This window comes from Leucoraja erinacea, chromosome 2 (genome assembly GCF_028641065.1).
Source record: "Leucoraja erinacea ecotype New England chromosome 2, Leri_hhj_1, whole genome shotgun sequence".
NCBI lineage: Eukaryota > Metazoa > Chordata > Chondrichthyes > Rajiformes > Rajidae > Leucoraja > Leucoraja erinaceus.
The window spans coordinates 84,662,116-84,684,464 of NC_073378.1; the positions used below are offsets into that span (position 1 = coordinate 84,662,116).

At 42.2% G+C, this 22,349-nt stretch overlaps 1 protein-coding gene across 2 annotated transcripts in view; it reads right to left on the minus strand.

Annotated features, from left to right (window-relative positions):
• jazf1b (JAZF zinc finger 1b) overlaps positions 1–22,349 on the minus strand; it is a 222,270-nt gene that overhangs the window by 120,602 nt on the left and 79,319 nt on the right. For both annotated transcript variants that reach the window (XM_055659944.1, XM_055659953.1), the window contains one exon: positions 1,327–1,399. In XM_055659944.1, coding sequence (XP_055515919.1) covers positions 1,327–1,399 — 73 coding nt within the window. The remainder of the gene's footprint in view (positions 1–1,326; positions 1,400–22,349) is intronic.

Genomic DNA, 22,349 nt, shown 5'->3' on the forward strand with positions numbered 1-22,349 from the left:
TCTGCAAACCTAACTGCCATGATTTCTTAAACATACAACACATTATAACGATGAATGCTCAGGATGGCAATTATATGTTGATTCGGTTTATGCAAAAATAAATTCCATGAAAAAACAACACAGTGGGAGCAAGACTGCACGATGCAAAGTGATTCTAACACCAGAATAGGATTCTAAAGTGCTTCTGATGTCTAAACTGAATGGTTTATTCAGAGTATCTGTGATGCAGCATGGAGAGCAAGGAAGCCCAATGGTAATCCTTTTGCCACTTCATTGCTCAAGTGCCCCAAGTCCTAATAAGTCCTAGAATGGCATCCATAAAATATGCTTGTACCTATTATAGATTCCCTTTCAATTAAGATATACCTACAAAATTGACAGTTTTCCATTTGGACTGCTGATCAAATCTTTAAAAGGCTATGGAGTGGGAAATACTTTACACCAAATTTTGAAATTAAAATTGCAATGAAAAATTAAATGCAAAATTGAATTGATAACATTACATTAATAAGACAAATTCATACTTCATGGGTCGCCACATTTAACAATTAAATTCAGAACAAATAGTAGGTTACCATTTGTGAAGTTGACATGTATGGTTTACTGCATTAACTTGCCATCAGCCCCTTACTGTCAATCCTCCCCACAGCTAACTCCCATCTCCATCTACCAATAAATCAGGGATTTATTCATCCCAGGTCTGTCAAATCTTCTGAACCTACACTGGAGTGGCAATTGTCCTTGCAGCAAATGTAGTGATATGCCAGGAGATGACTGCATTTAAAGTGTTCCATTTTCTATTTGTGAATTGTTACTTAACTATACTTTCACCAACATGAATTTTCCATTCTTGTGCAAACATACCAAACATGGAAAAGCTGGTAAATATAGCAGTCAGGTTTGAGATTTCAAATGTAGGGAAAATCACCAGTAACTAAAATAACAATTTCACGGAGCTTCCACTTCAGAAGAATGTTCCAAAAAGATACAAATCATTCTTACAAAAAAAGTAACCATATAACCATATAACAATTACAGCACGGAAACAGGCCATCTCGGCCCTACAAGTCCGTGCCGAACAAATTTTTTTTTCCCCTTAGTCCCACCTGCCTGCACTCATACCATAACCCTCCATTCCCTTCTCATCCATATGCCTATCCAATTTATTTTTAAATGATACCAATGAACTTGCCTCCACCACTTCCACTGGAAGCTCATTCCACACCGCTACCACTCTCTGAGTAAAGAAGTTCCCCCTCATATTACCCCTAAACTTCTGTCCCTTAATTCTGAAGTCATGTCCTCTTGTTTGAAAAGTAATCTTACCTGTTCACATAACTAAGAGCTACGTAGGTTGGCTGTTGTAGTTCTTGTTTTTCTAAAACCCTGGGATCAGTATCTGCAGGGGCATAAAAAGCGTACAGATTATTAACGTATATTTTTACACTGGTCCAGTTAACACTGAAATATATCACATGACATGATGATATCAGTCACTGGTCAGTATTGAAATAATGTACATTTTATTGCAATTTACAACAAATTTGCATAATTTATCAAATAATATTGAAGTTTAAATCTTTACGAAAATCTAATACATTTTAAGAATAGACCTTTTTTATTCCATAGACCATGTGCATTGCAGCTGCAGGTGGGATGCGAGATCAGGAATTTCCTTGGAAATGCGGTTGTTCCACAACTACCACATCTTTGTTGGAAGTACATTTAAAAATACTGTGTTTCCATTCATAGCAGCAAACTAAGGAGAGTCAAGAGGAATCTTTAATGCATATGTAAAAAAGGCCTCGTAGCACATATGTAAAAAAGAAAAAAGGTATTTCCAAGACCTTGTATCAGCAATTTTCTCGGTTCCCCATCAAATTACATCCTATTTCAATGTGCCATCATTTTACAACCCCACCTTGAGATAGGCATCTCAAAGCACTGGAACGATGCCGTGAAAACCTCCAAATCTACTGACAGGGTAAGCAAATTATCATCAGCCCCTAAATATGTTTATTTTCACGTGGAAAAGGTAAACTCAGGGTCTAACTATAAGGGCAACACTAGACATGAGTCTACAAATGGTCTGGACATTTGGTCAATTATAGGACATATAGTCTCATAAGAAAACAAATTAAATTTGGCAGCAAGAATGCAATGGGGGCAAAATGCTCTCTACAACTGCCAACTTCAGGCTTGTTGTACTATACTGCAGCTAAGATGGAAACAAATGGACAAAATTCTTATGAATCATCAAAACAAGCATGTATATTTCTTGAAATATGAAACAACTATATTGCATGAATGAAATTAGGTTGAATATTATTATCCAATGTGAGCTGGGTCAGATAGAGCATAATTTAGATAAGATAGCCTGAGGCAATTTGCAGCAACGGTAGCTTGAGGCAATTTTCTGCATTGGTTTCGTTGGAGTGTCTGTAATCCAGCTACTGGAGTACAGGATTTTCAAACAAACTAAACTGAGTAGAAAGGGCACAAAGTGCTGGAGTAACTCTGCGGGTCAGGCAACATCTCTGGAGAACATAAATAGGTAACGTTTTGCTGATAACAGCACACACAAATCAATGCCTAGTGACACTGTAATTGTAGTAGTCACCCTGCACACTCCATAATAATCAGTAGGGACTTCTATGCTCGCCATTTTATTCAAACACCTGCAAGGAAATCACCTAGATACAGAGCTCTGGGAGCCTCATAAATCACACCATATTGTGATGATTACACCCAAAGCATAACTAGACGAGACCAGTTTCAACCAATTCTGAGGTTATATATCATAAACGAACACTTCTTTGAGCAACAGACAAACATATAACCAATAGCCAAAATAAAACCACTGCTCCGATCTAAATTTGATCATAAAACATCCCTTTGTTTTAATAAATTAATGTATCACCCCTCCAAACATCATCTGTCCTCAACAGGCCTCATATTAGCAGCCACATATTCTCGGGTGACCAGTTATGTTCATAAATCTATTACCTGCCAAGGTTAAATTGCTTTAGGAAAAAGCCTGTGGCTCCTTTAATACTTTTACAGCCAGTAGCTTTTCCATTGCCTGCCCCTCGGGTCATTTACTGCTATAGTCTTATGTCTTTATTATCCTTAAGAGAAAATACCAATAGCCTATTTGTTCGTTATTAATTGTACTCCTAAGTCTATTAATCAATTGCAAAAAATCAGGCCTAATTTGTTTAATAGGTCATGGACTTTTCCTGTTATATACCAGCTTTATCAACATCCTGATTGTCACGCAAAATATTGTCAAAATATATTATGTAACCCATGCAAACGTCTATACCAACAGCACCGGAGGACAGGATTGGGCAGCATAGTGGCGCAACTGGTAGAGCTGCTGCCTCACAGCACTAGTGACCCGGGTTCGATCTTGACCTTGTGTGCTCATGTGGAATTCGCACATTCTCCCTATGACTGCATGGGTTTCCTCCAGATGCTCTGGTTTCCTCCCGCATCCCTACGATGTGAGGGTTTGTAGCTTAATTGGTCTCTTTAAATTGTTCCTATTGTGTAGCGAGTGGATGAGAAAGTGGCATAACATAGGACTAGTGTGAATGGGTGATCAACGGTAGGTCTGTTTCCCCTCAACGAATGAAGGGGAAACCATGCTGTATCTCTCAAAACAAAAAGCCATTTATTAGAAATACACTGCAAATATGAAATTTGAAGAATTATGAGGACGGCTGCCAGTACAAAGAAATCAGACAGCATTCTGCATAACTGAGATTTACTGACTCTTCATTCGATGTCATGGTGGATATGGATGGGATAGGGAAGGGGGGGGGGGGAGGGAGGCAAGAGACTGTAAAGCTTACAACTGCATCAATTGTGGGGCTTAGCTGGATGGAAGAGCCTTGACAGAGATGAGTGATGTAACAGTAGAAAGAAGGAACTGCAGGTGGCTGGTTTACAAAAGAAGACAGAGTGCTGGAGTAGGACAGTGGAGTAGACAGTTCTTCCTAAGATGCTGCCCTACCCGGCTGAGCGACTTCAGCACTCTGTGGCTTCTTGAGTGATGTAACTGCAAGGTTCCAGTGTCAGCAGTCGGAGTTGTGTTTCCCTAATACTAGATTCAATGCTGGAAATAATTTAATGGCCTATTCAGCCAAGCATAGTGACAGATTTATCTGCATCTTGATATCAATATCCATTCAGTCCCACAACTATGCAGTTTTTAGCTTACTTCAGCATATCAAATGTCACACCAATTCACTGAAGGTACGCCGACCTTCTGTCTTGGCACCTTCCCACTCCGCCATTTATGTAGGCCATTGACATTCAAACAGATTTTTATGCAATACCATGCCTCTCCCCTCATGGTTACCATTAGCAAGGGAGCTAAATATATTCACACTTTTTTTCTGGATTACCTCTTGAGCCAAAGTAATAATGCAACAGTAATTTGCGACAAAACATAGGTCAAACATCATCAGGAAAAATTAGTCCAGATAATATTTAATGAAAACAACAAAATTCTAATATTTAAAAAATAATCCGAGTAACACCAAAGAAACAAAAATTATAAAACCTTCAATGCTTGTTCAAATTCACTTGATTATCTAAGTACATGCACTTTGCGCAGAAAGTACAAGGAGAGGTTCAGTCCAGAATTTTAAACCCTGCATTAGTTCTATGATTAAGAGTTGATTTTATAGCTTGAATCATCAACTGAACTTAATTGCAAATGAAAAGGCTTTCCAATGTGAGATTTATAGCACATCCCTCAAAGGCACTAAGCATATGAAACCAGAAAATAATATGACACACTTCCAAGAGAAATTGACTGCAGCTTTAGCTGTAAGTGACTATGAGCTTATTAAGCTTATTGAACCAGAGCGACTGCTGAAAATTGTTCACTTGGAAAATAAAGTTTACATTATTAGTTACCAAGCAATGATCATAGGAAATGTCCACAATGCAATAATGTTATTGAAAATCACTCACTGCTCATAATCATCTTGCTGATTTTAATCCAACCAAAGCAATCAAAGTCAGATGGCATGAAAGAAACAGAACAGTTTTTGAACAGTGAAAAACTATTAAATGTTTGTAATCTTGGTGTGCAAGATACAGAAAGGAACCGTGGAGCTGCAACAAACAAATGGAAGGCCAAGGGTAGTTGTATCTATTGAAAAGGGATGACTGGCTAAGACAGGCTCTGGTAAGAGTTTTCATCCATATACCTTGGTGATTTATTATGTGTTGAACACAAAGTGCTGAAGTAACTCAGCAGTCAGACAGCATTTCTGGCAGACAGGGATAGGCAATGTTTTGGAACCTATCTTCAAACTGATTGCAGTAGGAGGGAGAAAACTGGAAAAGAGGTGCGTGTGGGACAAAGTTTGACAAGTGATAGGTTGATACAGGTGAAGGGGGCTTTTGATTGGCAGATAGGTGAACAAAGGATGAAAAGGAAATAAAATGGGGATTAAAGGAGTCACAAGAGTGTCAGATCAGGAGTAAAGAAGAATGAAATGTAAAGGCAGAGGGAGAATTAAAGGTGAAAGGGGACGGGTAGGAGAAGGGTTGGGGATGGGTTTAATGAGAAAATTGGGTGTGGGGCAGGGCGGTGATGAAGGGAACTGTCCCGAAACGTGGCCTATCTGAAGAAAAGTCCCGACCCAAAACGTCACCTATCCATGTCCTCCAGAGACGCTGCCTGACCTGGTCATTCACTACATTGATTCCTGGCATGATAGCTGTTCCACAAAAATAAATTAAGAAAGATTCATTTAAACTCGCTGGAGTTTTGGACAATGAGGTGTAACCATTTAGCCATTCAAAATATAGAAAGAAGTTAAAAACGTGTAATTAGATATTGTCTTTCAAAATCTCAAGATATCCTAAAGTACGTTGGACACAATTAAGTATTTTTGATGGACAGACATATGCCAGTTATTTTGCAGGCAGCAAAGACCCATACATCCTGAAGTATCCCGCGGTCTCTGGTAGGAAAGTGGCCAATTCGTGTGCTCCAAGTGTGTTCGACCGTCCCGACGTCGTAGTTTTGATCATCCTGACGAGAGGGCCTGTACATCCGGCCGTCCGTAGCGGCATCTACAGAGGGTTTATGGCCTCGACCACGGATGAACGGGGAGGACTGGCTGAACTTTGTTGCCTTCTACCAGTGAGGAATGCTGTGATGGATGTTTGTGTTGACTATTGTGTATTGCGTGTTCTTTTTTTAAGTGTATCGCTGCATGGCAAATTCAATTTACAGTGCTTTCGTTGGTGCATGTGACGAATAAATTTGACTTTCACTAGGTCATATGTGATAGGAGTAGATTTAGACCATCAATTAGGTAAAATTAGGCCATCAACTCTACTCCGCCATTCAATCATGGCTGATCTATCTCTCCCTCCTAACCCCATTCTCCTGCCTTCTCCCCATAACCTCTGACACCTGTACTAATCAAAGCTCTATCTATCTCCGCCTTAAAAATATCCACTGACTTTGGCTCCACAGCCTTCTGTGGCAAAGAATTCCACAGATTCACCACCCTCTGACTAAAGAAATATCTCATCTTCCATAAAGAACATCCTTTAATTCTAAGGCTATGACCTCTAGTCCTAGACTCTCCCACTAGTGGAAACATCCTCTCAACATCCACTCTATCCAAGCCTTTCACTGTTCTATATGTTTCAATGAGGTCCCCCCTCATTCTTTGAAACACCAGCGAGAGCAGGCCCAGTGCCGACAAAAGCTCATCATAGATTAACCTAATCATTCCTGGGATAATTCTTGTAAACCTCCTCGGGACACTCTCCGCATTCAGCACACCACTTCTTCAGATATGGTGCCCAAAATTGCTCGCAATATTCCAAATGCGGCCTGACCAGCGCTTGCCATAGAGGGAGTACAGAGAAGGTTCACCAGACTGATTCCTGGGATGTCAGGACTTTCATATGAAGAAAGACTGGATAGACTCGGCTTGTACTCGCTAGAATTTAGAAGATTGAGGGGGGATCTTATAGAAACTTACAAAATTATTAAGGGGTTGGACAGGCTAGATGCAGGAAGATTGTTCCCGATGTTGGGGAAGTCCAGAACAAGGGGCCACAGTTTAAGGATAAAGGGGAAATCTTTTAGGACCGAGATGAGGAAAACTTTTTTCACACAGAGAGTGGTGAATCTCTGGAATTCTCTCCCGCAGAAGGTAGTTGAGGCCAGTTCATTGGCTATATTTAAGAGGGAGTTAGATGTGGCCCTTGTGGCTAAGGGGATCAGGGGGTATGGAGAGAAGGCAGGTACAGGATACTGAGTTGGATGATCAGCCATGATCATATTGAATGGCGGTGCAGGCTCGAAGGACCGAATGGCCTACTCCTGCACCTATTTTCTATGTTAAATGTTTCTATGTTTATTGAGCCTCAGCATTACATCCCTGTTTTTGAATACAAGCCCTCTTGAAATAAATACTAGCATTGAGTTTGCTTTCTTTACTACCAATTCAACTTGCAGATTAACCTTTTGCGAATCCTGCACCAGCACCCAAGATCCTTTGCATCTCCGATTTCTGGATTCTCTCCCCATTTATAAAATAGTCTACGCCTTTATTCCCTCTACCAAAATGCATGACTCCACACTTTGCTACACTATATTCCATCTGCCACTTCTCTGCCTACTCTCCAAACCTGTCCAAGTCCTTCGTCAGAGTCCCTGCTTTCTCGGCACTACCTGCCCCTCCACCTATTTTCATATCATCTGCGAACCTGTCCACAAAGCCTTCAATCCCCTTGTCCAAGTCATTAATATACAAAGTGAAGAGTAACGCCCCAGCACCGACTCTTGTGGAACTCCGCTAGTTACTGGCAGCTAACTTGAAAAAGTCCCCTTTATTGCCACTCTTTGCCTTCTGCCATCCAGCCAACCTGCTATCCATGCTCGTATCTGCCCTTTGATTCCGTAGGCTCTTCCTTAGCAGCCTCATATATAGCACCTTATCAAAGGCTTTCTGAAAATCTAAGTAAACAACATGTACTGACTCTCCCTTGTCTGTCCTATACAACACAACGATGAACCCATCATGTTATAATGATTTGGTCACGTGTATTTGTGATGCTGATTGAGTGATAAATATTGCTAAAATCACTGTGGATGCCTCCCCTTTTCTTATGGCAGCAATTGAAAAATTATCTCACATCCTTTCTAGCTTCCTCCTCTCTACTACAATCAGTCTGAAGAAGGGCCACAACTCATAACGTTACGTACTCATTTCCTCCTCAATTGCTGATTGACCCATTGAGTTACTCAATGACTATGTATTTTGCTCCTAATGTTATGGGTACTTCTCAATTAATTGGATTTCAAAGCATTTTGCCCTACAATATATTTATTTCCTAGATTCATTATAAAAATTCTTTAAAGGGGATATTCAATGTATGTAGTTCCTCCAACTGAAATTGAATTGAATTGAAATTAAGGAGAATGCAAGCTAAAATACTTTTGTGCATCTGTGCATGGTAATAATATTCCCAATTGTGCTTGCTTCTTTTTGTCATCAGGTTCTGTCACAGCTTGTTATTAAAAGTACAAATCAGAAATTAAACTTCTCCTGGTTTAATTATGCTGCAGATTTTGCTGTCAGCAGCCAAGGATAACATTTCATTTTGCTACCCAGTTGCACACAGACTTCAAGTGGAGTTGTCAGCCTGCATGTCTGATTGTGCATCATTTGTTTGGATTTGCTGCCCTCTACGGGCAACTGCGGCATCAACGAGTAGAGCAATCAGCGCAGGAAACCAGTGGTAGACACAAAATGCTGCAGTAACTCAGCTGGACAGGCAGCATCTCTGGAGACAAGGAATGGGTGACGTTTTGGGTCGAGACCCTTCTTCAGACTAGTTTGGGAAAAGGGAAATAGACGATGATGTAGAGAGATAAAGAACAATGAATTAAAGATATGCAAAAAAAGTAACAATGATAAAGGAAACAAGCCATTGTTAACTGTTTGTTGGGTGAAAATGAGAAGCTAGTGCGACTTGGGTGGGGAGGGATAGAGAGAGAGGGAATTTGGGGTTACTTGAAGTTATAGAAATCAGTATTCATTCCACAAACCAGTGCGTTCACCTTCCAACCAGTCAGAATATTCTTCACAGAAAACAAAAAATACAGGTAAAATAAATTAAATTTCAAGTGCTGTCTTGACAAAAACACAAGATTAAATCAAAGACATGGAAGAGCAATTCATAAAACAACACAAAATAAATTTTATGTAAAAGAGCAACGATCAAAACTACATAGGAAAGAACTGCAGATGCCGGTTTAAATCAAAGGTAGACACAAAATGCTGTAGTAACTTAGCGGGTCAGGAAGCATGTCTGGAGAGAAGGGTGATGTTTCGGGTCGAGACATTTCGTTGTCTCTGTAATGCATTTCGTTGTCTCTGTACTGTACACTGACAATGACAATTAAAATTGAATCTGAATCTGAGACCCTTCATTATCCTTGTGCAGATTTCAATGAAAGTGAATTGAAGTTGTTGTTACTTTTATGCAGTCATAATTCTGAACACTGGCAGAAGCTTTCATTGCCCTCTCAAAAGCTGGTTTCACATCTACCTTTCATTCCCCCAGCCTTCTATTTTTTTCAACCCGCATTCATTCATTGTTACATTCACTAACAACCTCTAGTTTACTAACAAAAAAGCGTGAAGCTATATGCAAAATCTTCTTTCACTGCTTATACTCAAAACCAACTTTCCATTCGCTTGAGCTGTTTTTTAAACTTTGATCATGGCTGCTCTGTCCCGGCCACTACCACCACGCAACCACTTGCTCTCCCCCTCCATCCATATTCTTCAAAAAGTCCAGAATTTCAACAGTCCAACTAGCTATGACAGTTTCCCAATTTATTCCTTACATCTTGTATTCCTGGATCCATTACTTTTTCCCCTCTCTGGCAAATGCAGCCATGCTAATAAATCCTTCTGACTTTCAGGAATAAAAGAGAAAAGAAAGGTAAAAGTAAAATAAGAGTAAAAAGGAGTATAAAATATTGTGTTATATGCGGGAAGATATTTGCTTTGATACCAACTTAGAAAACTGAACATTTTTTGTTGAAACCAGCAAATGGTCAGTTTCCTAAATTGATACACGAGAGTTTCATATTTTACGAGTCATAAATTAGTGGTTCTGCCAGTATTTTTTCTGTCACATGCTGCAAATGTCTTAACGAATACATGTCATGATTACCCAGGCTGAGTTATGTGCACCACCAGACCCACAACACGCACAACATTTACTGAACATCATGAGTCTTACTTTGTCAATTCTTCCCTTCCCTCCCGCACCACCCCCTCCCCGGGTACTTTCCGTTGCAACCGCAAGAAATGTAACACCTGTCCCTTCACCTCCCCCCTCGACTCCATTCAAGGACCCAAGCAATCGTTCCAGGTGCGACAAAGGTTCACCTGCATCTCCTCCAACCTCATCTACTGCATCCTCTGCTCTAGGTGTCAGCTGATTTACATCAGGGAGACTAAGCGTAGGTTGGGCGATCGTTTCGCCGAACACCTCCGCTCAGTCCGCAATAACCAACCTGACCTCCCGGTGGCTCAGCACTTCAACTCCCCCTCCCATTCCCAATCCGACCTCTCTGTCCTGGGTCTCCTCCATTGCCAGAGTGAGCAACAGCGGAAATTGGAGGAACAGCACCTCATATTCCGCCTGGGGACCTTGCGTCCGGATGGCATTAACATTGAATTCTCCCAATTTTGCTAGCCCTTGCTGTCTCCTCCCCTTCCTTAACCCTCTAGCTGTCTCCTCCCACCCTCCTATCCGCCCGCCCTCGGGCTCCTCCTCCTACCCCTTTTCCTTCCTTCTCCTCCCCCATCCCCCATCAGTCTGAAGAAGGGTTTCGGCCCGAAACATCGCCTATTTCCTTCGCTCCATAGATGCTGCTGCACTCGCTGAGTTTCTCCAGCAATTTTGTGTACCTTCGATCTTCCAGCATCTGCAGTTCCTTCTTGAACACATGAGTCTTACTTTAGAAAGTCAATCTTAGGCAAGGAAACCTTGGACAGATTATCACCTAACATGTTCCGTCAGCTGAAAAATCCCAAGACAGGAACAGGTCCTTTTGCCCACAATGTCTGCATCGAACATGATCCCAAAATAAACCGATCCCTTCTGCCTACCAGTGATCCATATCCCTCCATTTCCCTCATATACGTGTGCCTCTCTAAAAGCCTCTTAAATGCCATTTGCATCTGCTTCCACCACCACCCCTGGCCGGGCATTCCAGGTGCCCGTCACTCTCTGAGTAAAAATGATTGCTTCACACCTCCTTAAAACTTTCCCCCTGTTACCTTCAGTTTCAGTATTTAACTTAATGATGGAGATGGCTTTGCGGATGCAGCGCTTCTGGTAGATCTCCAACAGGAAAGGGTGTGGGGCACCGATGATCCTACTGGCTGTCTTCACTATCCTGTTTAGCTGTCTTTGTTCATAAGCCTTGCAGCTGCCAAACCAGGAAGTGATGCCATAGGTCAGTATGCTCTCAATGGTACCCCTGTAGAAGGTCGAACAATACAATACAATACAATACCTTTTATTTGTCATTTGAACCTCAGCCATACTGCAGCCATACAAGAAAAGAACCAAGACACACACCAACACAATTTACACAAACATCCATCACAGTGAGTCTCCTCCTCACTGTGATGGAAGGCAAAGTCTTGTCTCTCCTCTGCTCTCCATTCCTCTCCCGGTCGAGGTCAAAGCCCCCGGCGGGAGCTAGCAAGTCCGTGGCCACTCAAAGCCACGCCGGGCGATGTATGGCCCTGCCCTGGGACTTGGTGTTGGAGCCCCCGGCGGGCGCTGGCAAGTCCGCGGCAAATCGAAGCCGCGCCGGGCGTTGTAAGGCCCTGCTCCAGGTCACTTTCAACCCCGCAATTCGGGCGGGAGAAGTCGCCGTTGCCGGTGCCCTGCAAAGCAGTCTCCCACCGGGGACCCACGAGCTCCCGGTGTCACCATCCACCGGAGTCGGGTCGCAGCAGCGCGCCACCGCAGCTCTCCATGCTCCGAAGCTGGCCAGCTCCACGGAGGTAGGTCCGCAGTTCCACAGCTCCACGGAGGTAAGTCCGCAGTTCCGCAGCTCCACTGCTCCACAGCTCTGGCGCTAGGCCCCAACGGCAACGGAGACCCAACAGGGAAAAGGTTGGGTCTCCATGCAGGGAAGAGATTTAAAAGTTTCCCCCACCCACCCCCACCCCCCACATATACACATTTAAAAACCCACTACAAACTAAACCCTCAACAGGACAAAAAAATGAAAAACACACAGACAGACTGCAGAGGCCGCTGCGACGTCGGTCGCGACGCCCAATAATGTACAGTGGGGAGACCTGCTTTTCTGAGTCTCCGGAGGGGGTGGAGCCGCTGCCGTGCTCTTTTGTTGACTGCTGTGGTGTTGGTCGTTGAGGTCAGGTCGTCCACTAGGTGAACTCCCAGGAACTTCACGCTGCTAACCCTCTCCACAGCAGCACCATCAATGTGTAGCGGTGTATGATGGTGTTTGCCAGCCCTCCTGAAATCAATCACCATCTCCTTCGTCTTATCCACGTTGAGGGTGAGGTTGTGAGATCTGCACCACTCTGTAACCAGCTCCACCTCCACCTTAAAGCTATGCTCTCCAGTATTTGTAATTTCCATCTTGGGGAAAAAGATTCTGACCGTTTACCCTATCTTTGCCTCTCATATAAATTTTATAAAGCTCTATTAGGCCTCCCCGCAGCATCCTACACTCTAGAGAAATCAATCCAAATTTGTCCAACCTCTCCTTACATAAATACCCACTAATCTAGTTAACATCCTGGTAAACTACTTCTGCCCCCTCTCTAAAGATGTAATGGGGCGACGAAAAGTGCACACAATACTCCAAATGCTGCCTAATCAAATCTGCATCGTAACTTTGTGACTCTTATACTTGATGGCTGACTGATAAAGATAAGCATACCATATGCCTTCTTCACATAGAAGGGTAGCCTACATCAATTGAACATTACACTAGAATGGAGACTATCCTGTACCTCACAGACAGCAGGCCTGGCCACTGAATTTCATGTCACAGCTGTTGCAAGCAGCATACGCAAGCTTTTTTTTTTTTTTATTTCAAAATAGACTTTATTCATTGATAAATATATACAATTCCTGAACCATTCAAACAAACAAAATTCATCCGACATTTTCGGAGACTATACAAGTTTTTTCAGTACAATTTTTTTTTACATTTTTCAAATTTCTCCAAACAGTCCCCCACCCGTGCCACTCATGTGGCCCCCTGGCGTGGGATACCTTCCCTTAATTTAATTTGAGGGGCGTCTCCACCATACCGTGCCCCCCATGTCCAGCAGCGGAAGGACCCTAGACTGTGGCCCTCCCCCACCGAGCCTTGGCGTTGGCTGCACCAAGCTTCAGCGAGTCCCTTAGCACGTACTCCTGCAGTCTGCAGTGGGCCAGTCGGCAACATTCCCTGACGGACATCTCGCTCTGCTGGGTGGTGAGCAACGCTCGGGCAGACCAAAGAGCGTCTTTGACCGAGTTGATGACCCTCCAGCAGCACTCGATGTCAGTCTCTGAATGCGTCCCTGGGAACAGTCCGTAGATCACAGAGTCCTCTGTGACGGAGCTGTTCGGGATAAATCGTTACGCAAGCTGCTGGCTGTGATGTTGACTGTCATCACTTTACCTCCTTTGATTTGATCACCAATAGACACTAACTACCTTTGGTGCTGTTGTCTCACTGCCATGGTGTTTTGACTTCAGTTTACCAATGCAACTGAATTCTGGTTTGCGGATAGATGGCATTGAAACTGGTGGCCTTTTTTTACCCAAAACATCATCTGTCCATATCCCTCCACAGATACTGCCTGATGCACTGAGTTACTCCAATAGTTTTGTTTTGCTCCGGATTCCAGCAAATGCAGTCTCTTGTGTTTATAACCTTATGAATATGCTGATCTGCGTTCAGTAAGTTAGTGAATAATGAGAATTTTGGTTATGTCAGGAACTGAGTGCTAGAAAGAAATACCCTGTTGGTTTCAGAACCAAGTGCAAGCTGCCCAGTCAAATCTTCCATGGTCTTCCTTTAAATTGACCAAATGTCACAATGAAACACTTGAGAAACTCTGGGTTGTACTGAGTAGACAACAAAATTTGCATTCAACACGCTCCAAAGAAAGAAAGAGATGGCAGTGTCATTTGGCAAATCTGTGTAAATGCCAAGTGCAGGAAGGTGCCTTATACATGTAAATGCCCAGGCCAACTTCCCAGCATGCTCAATTTCACCCAGAAACGAGTCAAAAGTCAAAGTCAATTTTATTAGTCACATGCACATCACATGCAGTGAAATGAATTTGCCAGCAGTGATACACTTAAAAAGAACACACAATACACAATAAAAAGTCCAATTGAACCGCCGCGGAAACCGTGTGCAGTTTGGGTGTGAAAAATGGTTACTAGAGGATCCAACTAGTAAAAACCTACAGATACAAGAATCAATATTTATAAATGTATAAAGCTTTAACATTAAGCATAATAAAGCCAGGTAGAAATCAATCTCACTTCACAATACATTAAATCTGAACATTTTCACGATTACAAAAAATTTCAATTTGATTTATTGGTTTTAAAAGGTTTTTCAATTTTTCCAAGCATTACAATGCTTTTGAAAGTGAAAAACTATGAGTACAGATTAAAACAAAACAAACATTTTGTAATTGTATTTGCTCCATAACCATGAATACAGCTATTCCTTGGTTTATGAAAGGGAGGCCTTCCTAGAAAACATTTTGTTCATTGAACATTAAAAAATAAAAAAGCTGGGCAAAATCAGTGCGTATGATGCACACACGAGCAGCAACTAATACATTAGAGCAAAAAGTAGTTTAGTCAATTGAAGACACATACCCGAAAGAGTTAACGGCGTTATGGTGAAAATCTGTTTATCAAATCTTCTTACTGTACCAGAAACCAATGCAGGATTTGTAGATGCATTAAGTAACGTTAAATTTCATTTTAGAACAGAAACGCATGGTCATTGTTATAGTTTGTTGCAAATAGAGATTGGTGGTTTAATTGTTACATCTTTAAAGATCGCATTATTTGCCTTTACTGTTCTCTCGGTTGCAACGATATTTATAGAATGTTCTGGAAAGGCAATTTGAAAGGAGTCTTTGAATCAAGGGGGCACATGTTGTTCTGAGCTCCTTGTGTTTCATGTGCATTTGTCTGAAAATTAATTTTATTGGATAATGGGAATCCAGAGGACATATTTATCAACGCTACAAAATAAGAAACCTTCACATGTGACCTTTCCAGAAGACACAAAGTTTCTTTCAGGATGTGATCAGACAAGATTTATTTCAATCTTGAAATCCTCTGGTAAACAACCCTAATGCACTGGCTACAGACAGTTCAAAGTTAACCTTTTGAGCTAAATGTTGACATTTCTTGATAATTAAAGTTCATTTGTCTACTTCATGCAGTAAACTGGTTTTGTACTGTGCTGCCCCAAATTTTCAGACGAGCAATAACCCGAGTTTTGCAACTGTAGTCAAAATGTATTTATTAAATCAAAGTTAAAGTTTTTGTAGCTCAATTTATTTTTTGATTCTGCTTCTGTTTTGCAGACCACAACCACCAACACCAAACTCAGCCCTTTTCCAAGATGTATTTCACATTAATTAATGGGCAGTAGACAAAAATGCTGGAGAAACTCAGCGAGTGAGGCAGTATCTATGGAGCGAAGGAATAGATGACGTTTCAAAATGGCCAGATTTCTTTTGATGTTAATTCCAATTCTTGACAATCAAACATGATGCACAATGATCTTATCCCATTTCTAAAACCCAAACCGAAAATAACTGTGTTGGACAAGCAATCATGAAGAATTCAAATTATAACACTCACATGTTATTATTGCAGATCAGCTAAATATTCCCAATCTTGTAAACAGATTTATATAGTAACAGCTCAACTTTACCACTTGTACCATGCAGGAAATAGCATTTATATATGCCACTGACTAACATTCAACTGCGCACGTCAGCACTTAAATTAAAAGGAACATTATTTTGTGCATATTTCCTACATTCTACACTAAAGTTGAGAACATCATATTTGAACTGTTTTTTTCACAATAGTGCTTGCATTTAAATTTGCTCCACAAATCCATGCTATACTGTTTACCCTGAAATTTAGATAGTCAAGGGATAAATTGTTATTTTTCTCTTTCTGACTGTTTCTCTCTACTACTTCTGTTGTTTTGCCAAGATAAAAATTATTAAGCATCGGTTATAGCTAAATCACAAGAATAAAAACTCAAAATTTGCAACAACGGTTTGTGTTGACTTGTAGGCTACTTCCAACAACACATAGAAACATCGAATATAGGTGCAGGAGTAGGCCATTCGGCCCTTCGAGCCTGCACCGCCATTCAATATGATAACGGCTGATCATCCAACTCAGTATCCTGTACCTGCCTTCTCTCCATACCCCCTGATCCCTTTAGCCACAAGGGCCACATCTAACTCCCTCTTAAATATAGCCAATGTTCTGGCCTCAACTACCTTCTGTGGCAGAGAATTCCAGAGATTCACCACTTTGTGTGAAAAATTTTTTCTCATCTCGGTCCTAAAAGATTTCCCCCTCATCCTTAAACTGCGACCCCGGGAACACGATATATTTTTCAAAGATTCTCGCAAATGATTTGGTTCTGACGTGAATCACTTCTGGGGTACATTATAGCTTTGATTCTCCAGGCATCGACACGTGGCCCAGCAATAAAAAACTCAGTTCACTACTATGGACTCAAATTTGAACTCTGGCCATCAGATATATCTACATATTTTCTATAAATCGGTTACTTCCTAGTGCCTTCTATCTGGAAATACACATTACCCATTTCAACAGTGTCTCAGTTTCTTTCGAAAATACTCGGAGATTAACAACAAACAAGGTTATTAATTAAACTGTTAATACCTTAAAATTAGAGCAGAAACATGGACTGTGACTTTCTACACGGAAACAAAAGCTCTTGGAAGTTATGACAACAAACACAGCTAGTCTCATGATATAAACTGCGTTACTCCCTTACTTCACCTGTAATTACCCCCCCAAGCATTACATATAACAGACATGACAGATAGGGGATAAAGTATGCGGTTGGCCCTGCCTGTGGGAGAGCAATCCTTTTTACTTTTTACATATTTCCTCTTGTTGAATTCTGATGTTCTCAAAATGTTTTTTTCCACTTTATATTAATACTTTGGATTTGAGGTTTTCTTGTGGTTATGTTCCCTTAATCCAATGCAAATTAAGAGATTCTCTGTATTCCTAGAGTGCAATTTACAAAGTTCTAATAGAACACAGAAACATAGAAAATAGGTGCAGGAGTAGGCCATTTAGCCCTTCGAGCCAGCACCGCCATTGAATATGATCATGGCTAACCATCCAAAATCAGTACCCTGTTCTGGCTTTTTTCCGCCATATCCCTTGATTCCCTACGCAGTGTTCCTTATGGGCTCTCACTTAACTTTTTTTCTCTGTTTCCAGCCGGGCAACCTAGGCAGCTTTTTACGTTCCAAATGACAGTTTAGGTGGTCATTTAAGACGGCTTCCATGACGCGTGCGATAATGTGCTCGGACGAAGTGCGTAGTTACCAGTCGGAATTATGCTCAATGAAGCATTCATATAGTATTTCTGCTTCAAATAAAGTCACAAACTAAACATATTCACCAATCAAAACATGATATATACCACAATGACATGCAGCAAAATTATAATACAGTATCTCAACTCTTTTTTCACATTGCAATGAATGCAATTTCTATTATTTCTTTCCACTTCCAAATAAAAATGTGATTGGATTATTCAGCGTATGATCAACCTCGGTGAGACCAAGCGCAGGCTTGGCGATCGCTTCGCACAACACCTCCACTCAGTTTGCAATAACCAACCTGATCTCCTGGTGGCTCAGCACTTCAACTCCCCCTCCCATTCCAAATCTGAATTTTCTGTCCTGGGCCTCCTCCATGGCCAGAGTGAGGCCCACCGCAAATTGGAGGAACAGCACCTCATATTTCGCTTGGGTAGTTTACACCCCAGCGTATGAACATCGGCTTCTCCAATTTCAGGTAGCCCTTGCTTTCTCCCTCCTTCCCCTCCCATTCCCAGCCCTCCCACAGCCTACTGTCTCCGCCTCTCCCTTCTTTTCTCCCCCCTCCCCCCCCGACATCTATCTGAAGAAGTGTCTCGACCCGAAACGTCGCCTATTCCTTCGCTCCATAGATGCTGCCTCACCCGCTGATTTTCTCCAGCTTTTTTGTCTACCACCCATTCACACAAGTTCTGTTATTCCACTTTCCTCACCCGCTCCCTACACATTAAGGGCAATTTTACAGAGACAAGTTAACCTACAAAGCCAATGTGTCTTTGGGATGTGGGAGGAAACCCACATGCTTGCAGGGAGAATGTGCAAATTCAACACAGACAGTGCCCGAGGACAGGATCGAACACAGATCTCTGGCGTGTGAGGCAGCAAGTCTACCAGCTGTGCCACTATATTTTGTTTTCCAACACACAAAAAATTATACGTTGATAACTTTGGTTACTAAAAAAAAAACTATCCATTTTTAGTCTTAAATCTTTAAGTGACATTATGTCCCCCTTTACAGCTACTGTATGCTTTAATTCAGTTCAAGACTATGGGGCAGTACATTGGCCATAAAGTTGCTGCCTAAAAGTGCAAGAGACCCGGAATTGAACCTGAATATAGGTGCTGTCTGTATGGAGTTTGCTCCTTTTCCCTTTGATTGCATGGGCTTTCTCTGGGTGCTCTTGTTTCCTTCCACATTCTAAAGGTTTGCAGGAACCTTTTGCAGACCCAACCCAAAATATAAAATTTTCCTTTTGTCCAGAGATTCTGTCTGACCTGTTGAGTTACTTTTCGTGTCTATCTTCAGTTTAAACCAGCATCTACAGTTCCTTCCTACACACACAATACTATACGATATAACTTTATTAATCCCAGGAGGGAAATTGTTTCCTCGCAGCACGCACACCCCCATCCACATTAACGGGACGGAGGTGGAACGTGTTTCTAGCTTCAGGTTCCTGGGAGTCAACATCTCCGATGACCTCTCTTGGACCCACAATACCTCTACTCTGATCAAGAAGGCTCATTAGCGTCTCTTCTTCCTGAGGAGACTGAAGAAGGTCCATCTGTCTCCTCAGATCCTGGTGAACTTCTACCGCTGCACCATCGAGAGCATCCTTACCAACTGCATCACAGTATGGTATGGCAACTGCTCTGTCTCCGACCGGAAGGCATTGCAGAGGGTGGTGAAAATTGTCCAACGCATCACCGGTTCCACGCTCCCCTCCATTGAATCTGTCCAAAGCAAGCGCTGTCTGCGGAGGGCGCTCAGCATCGCCAAGGACTGCTCTCACCCCAACCATGGACTGTTTACCCTCCCACCATCCGGGAGGCGCTACAGGTCTCTCCGTTGCCGAACCAGCAGGTCGAGGAACAGCTTCTTTCCGGCGGCTGTAACTCTACTCACCAACGTACCTCGGTGACTGCCAATCACCCCCCCCCCCCCTGGACACTTATTATTTTTTTATTCAAATTGTTTGCTATGTCGCTCTTCAAGGGAGATGCTAAATGCATTTCGTTGTCTCTGTACTGTACACTGACAATGACAATTAAAATTGAATCTGAATCTGAATCTGTTTGTGTGTGTCTGTGGGTATATATATACACACACACACACACATATATATATATATATATATATGTGTGTGTACAAAGTATGTATGTGTATATATATATATATTGATATATATGTAAATATATCAATTATGATTTATATCAATAGTGTAGTATAAATATATATATATATATATATATATATATATATATATATTTATATAGTTATATATATTTATATAGTTATATATTCATATATAAATATACACTGTTTTGTTTTCTCGGTTTATAACATTGTTTACAGAGTACTATGTTTACATATTCTGTTGTGCTGCTGCAAGTAAGGATTTCATTGTTCTAACTGGGACGTGAGAGAATAAAACACTCCTGACTCTTGACTTACGTCGCTAATGTGCGGGATAAAACTAGTGTACGGGTGATTGGTGGTCGGCATGGACTTGGTGGGCCAAAGGGCCTGTTTCCACGCTGTATCTTTAAATGAAACTAAAAACATTAAAACCAGAGGGAGTCTAAAGAAGGGTCTCTACCCGAAACGTCACCCAATTACTTCTATCCAGAGATGCTGGCTGCTCCATGGAGTTCCCCACACAATTGAAGCATGGAATAGTCTTCACCCTACCATAGTTACCCAACCAGACGCAACTAAATTTAAGGTAGCTCTTTATTCCACAAGTACCCTTTTTTGCTTAAGTCCAAGTCAAGAGTCAAGAGAGTTTTATTGTCATGTGGCCCAGATAGGACAATGACATTCTTGCTTGCTGCAGCACAACAGAATATGTAAACATAATACAGAACAGGAGATAAAAGTTCTGTGTGTTTATATACCATAGACCATATATATACACAATAAATAAACAGATAATGTGCAATAGGCTGTTATTGTTCAGAGTTTGGAGTTTAGTGATGGAACCCTCCACCACCTCCAGTTTAAATTCCATTTGGAATATTTTTGGAGGACCAGGAAACCAAGAAGTTACTCCAGGGAGTTACTCCAGCTCCAGGAAGTGATTCTGCGTTGGGTTTCAGCGGTTGCGGCGAGCGGACAGCAATGGCGGCCAGATCTCCCACAATGTAAAGGGAGGTAGAAAGTGCCCGGCGCCGACCAGTTGCCTTGGCAGTGTGCATGTGCAGGGCGGCAGATGATCTGCTGGCCGTGGTTCTGCGCATGTGCAGGGGGAGGATATGCAGGCCGTGGCAGTGCACATGTGCAAGGCGGCCGGCCTTTCCGGTGGATAAGGAGCGGCTGGAGAGCGGAGACACGGCGGCCCGGAAACGGATGGCGGGCGGAGAAGGAGAGCAACAGAGAGAGATAGAGAGGGGGGGCCCGCTCAGAGTTGAACGGCTGGTGTTCCGGATATTTGCCAAGCCGGGCAAAATGACACGGCTTTTAGGTTGCCCGGCGGGACTTTAGGTGGCCATTGGCAACCAGACAACCGTTAATTTCTAGCCCTTTTATATATCACACAAATAACGCTAAGTGCACATTCATGTATTGTGCTGATTAGAAGGTAGACACACAGAGTAACTCAGCGGGGACAGGCACCTTCTATGAAGAGAAGGAATGGGTGACGTTTTGGGTGAAGACCCTTCTTCATGTCAGGGGAGTGGGCGGGACAGAGATAGAATGTAGTTGGAGACAGTAAGACTGGTGGGAGAACTGGAAAGGGGGAAGGGATGGAGAGAGAGGGAAAGCAAGGGCTACTTGAAGTTAGAGAAGTCAATGTTAACACTGCTGGGGTGTAAACTACCCAAGCTAAATATGAGGTGCTGTTCCTCCAATTTGCGCTGGGCCTCACTCTGACAATGGAGGAGGCCCAGGACAGAAAGGTCAGATTGGGAATGGGAGGGGAAGTTAAAGTACAAAGCAACAAGGAGATCAGGTAAAGGCAGACAAAGCGGAGGTGTTCAGCAAAACGATCGCCGAACTTGCGCTTGGTCTCACCGATATACAGGAGTTGACACCTGGAACAGCGGATACAGTAGATGAGGTTGGAGGAGGTGTAATTGAACTTCTGCTCATCTGGAAAGACCGTCGGGGTCCTTGGATGGAGTCGAGAGGGGAGGTAAAAGGACAGGTCAGGGCTCTCGCTTAACTTTTTTTCCCTGTTGCCAGCTGGGCAACCTTGACAGCTTTTTAGGTTGCCAAATGACAGTTTAGGTGGTCATTTAAGATGGTTTGCATGACGCGTGTGATAATGTGCTTGGACAAAGTGCGTAGTTACCAGTTGGAATTATGCTCAATGAAGCATTCATATATTATATTCAAGAAGGAACTGCAGATGCTGGAAAATCGAAGGTAGACAAAAGTGCTAGAGAAACTCAGTGGGTGCGGCAGCATCTATGGAGCGAAGGAAATAGGCAATGTTTCAGGCGGAAACCCATCAGTCTGAAGAAGGGTTTCGGCCCGAAACGTTGCCTATTTCCTTCGCTCCATAGATGCTGCCGCATCCGCTGAGTTTCTCCAGCACTTTTGTCTACATTCACATATTATTTCTGCTTCAAATAACTCACAAACTAAACATATTCACCAATCAAGACATTATATATTCCGCAATGACATGCAGCAAAATTACA